Source organism: Chrysochloris asiatica, unplaced genomic scaffold (assembly GCF_000296735.1).
Source record: "Chrysochloris asiatica unplaced genomic scaffold, ChrAsi1.0 scaffold00444, whole genome shotgun sequence".
NCBI classification, from domain to species: domain Eukaryota; kingdom Metazoa; phylum Chordata; class Mammalia; order Afrosoricida; family Chrysochloridae; genus Chrysochloris; species Chrysochloris asiatica.
This window is the reverse complement of record NW_006408962.1, coordinates 1,308,576-1,310,524: the sequence shown is the minus strand read 5'-3', so window position 1 is coordinate 1,310,524 and position 1,949 is coordinate 1,308,576. Positions and strand designations below refer to the sequence as shown.

Here is a 1,949-nt window from a genome sequence, read left to right as displayed (position 1 = left end):
AGAATGTGCCCTTTGGAGATGTAAATTATTATATATGACTGAGTGGGTTTTTTTGTTTGTGTGTTTTTTAAAAAAGCTAAAGTTGATAGAGAGAAATACTTTTAACTGATGGTATATAGAGGGGATTATAATCAATATAATGAAACAAGTTAAATAAATTGTTGAATGTGAAACTGATGATGTGTCCTGTAAACTTTCACTCAATCCACAATAAAAGCCTTAAATTTAAAAACAAAAAACAAAAAAAACTATAGCATGTATAGAGTTAAAGTATGGCACTAATAGTATAAAATAGAATTATAGATTGTAAAGCTTTTGCACTGTTCATGAAGTGGTCAAATATTTGAAAGGAGACTGTAATAATTTGAAGATGCCTGTTGAGAACTCTAAAGTAACCATTAGTGCAAATGACTGGAATCATAAAAATGCCCAGTTAATCAAAAGAAGGCAGGAAAAGAAAATAAGTAGCAAGACAGTAGATTGAAACCTAAACCCATGTACATTTAATCAAATATAAATATTAAATACTGTAGTTAGAAAAATAAAACGTCAAATTTGATTTAAAAAACAAAACAAAAACAAGACTCACTATATGTTTTACTTAAGAGTCTCATTTAAATGATAAAAATGCAGAGAGGTTAATAATATTAAAGCTAAAGAAAAAGATATGAGGGCTTCAAAAAGTTTGTGGGACAGTCCTATTAGCATTTTTTTTTTTACATTTATTTAAGTTTTTATTGTGAATTGAGTGAAAGTTTGCAGGGCAGATTATCAGTTTTACATTCAACAAATCATATTCTGTTTCATTGCAATGATTACAAGCCCTTCCACCTACCATCAGTTAACACTATTTACCTCTATCCAACCCCCTTTTTTTTTGATGTACACAAATTGAAACAGAAAATTCTCATTTGTTTAAACACCCAAAGGGCACATTTTGAAGCCAGCCAGTCCCACTGCCTTTCTCAATCCATGCTTTTCTATCTCTCTAGGCCATCGCCTCTGCCACCATCTCTGCTGGCACCGCTTTTCTGGCTAGGATCCCATGCTCCACACCTGATCTTCCCTCTTGCTGGTCCTTGGGTCCTCAGTTCCTGAAATGGAACAGTAACTACTCCCCCCTTTTAGTTTCACATCTTCTACATTTGCGTTTGTGACAATCACAATTAGTCCTGATAACAGTTACACACAATTAAATAGTAAAATCCTATCCCCATCCTCCCCTATCCCCATTCACCAGACCCATGTGAAAAACTATTCAGCGGGAATTCTACCTTATCCCCCTCATTTTGAAATTAATCACATTCATGGAAGCTTGTAATCCAGCAAGAACTCCCATTTTCTCCCTGTTGCCAGCCTGTTGCAGCCACCAATAAGCCTTTGTCAGGATGCATTTGTACCTCTTCGGTAGATCATCTAAGTGGACAATTTTTAAACCATAGGTGGAGTCTTCCTCGGTAAGCCAATGTACATACCAAGATACTCACAAGGAATGTGACTTGCCAGCACTTGACCTTGTTCATCTGGAAAATGACATCCTGGGTTTGGTCACCAGGCAGGGTTATATGGCAACTGATTTCATAATTGCCGACAGAAACAATAGCCACACATCCCGGTTCTGGGTAGTCACAGGTACAGGGATCCAGCTGCAAACATCCATAGTGTTGTACCTCTCGTGACAGCTCCAAAAACTGCACCCAAAAATGGGGGTGGGGTGAGGGTTGGGGGAGACAAAAGACCACATGAAGCAGATGAAACTCTCATGTAAAAAACAACCATCATTCTATAAGAACGTGGGATTCAGGCTCAGGGAAATTCCCTTTTTCTTCTGGATGATTCAAATGAAGACAGAGTCCCACTACTCTTTTTGTTGTTTGTTTGTTTTTAAGTTTTTACTGTGAATTATGTAGGTTTACATGGGAGAACATCAGTTTTACATTCATCCTATC

General features: G+C 36.7%; 1 protein-coding gene across 1 annotated transcript in view; it reads right to left on the bottom strand.

Annotated features, from left to right (window-relative positions):
* The window catches only part of SNX31 (sorting nexin 31), a gene marked incomplete at its 3' end in the record, with an annotated part of 76,155 nt that overhangs the window by 5,850 nt on the left and 68,356 nt on the right, over nucleotides 1-1,949 (bottom strand). The window contains exon 10 of the mRNA XM_006877172.1: nucleotides 1,488-1,691. Coding sequence (XP_006877234.1) covers nucleotides 1,488-1,691 — 204 coding nt within the window. The remainder of the gene's footprint in view (nucleotides 1-1,487; nucleotides 1,692-1,949) is intronic.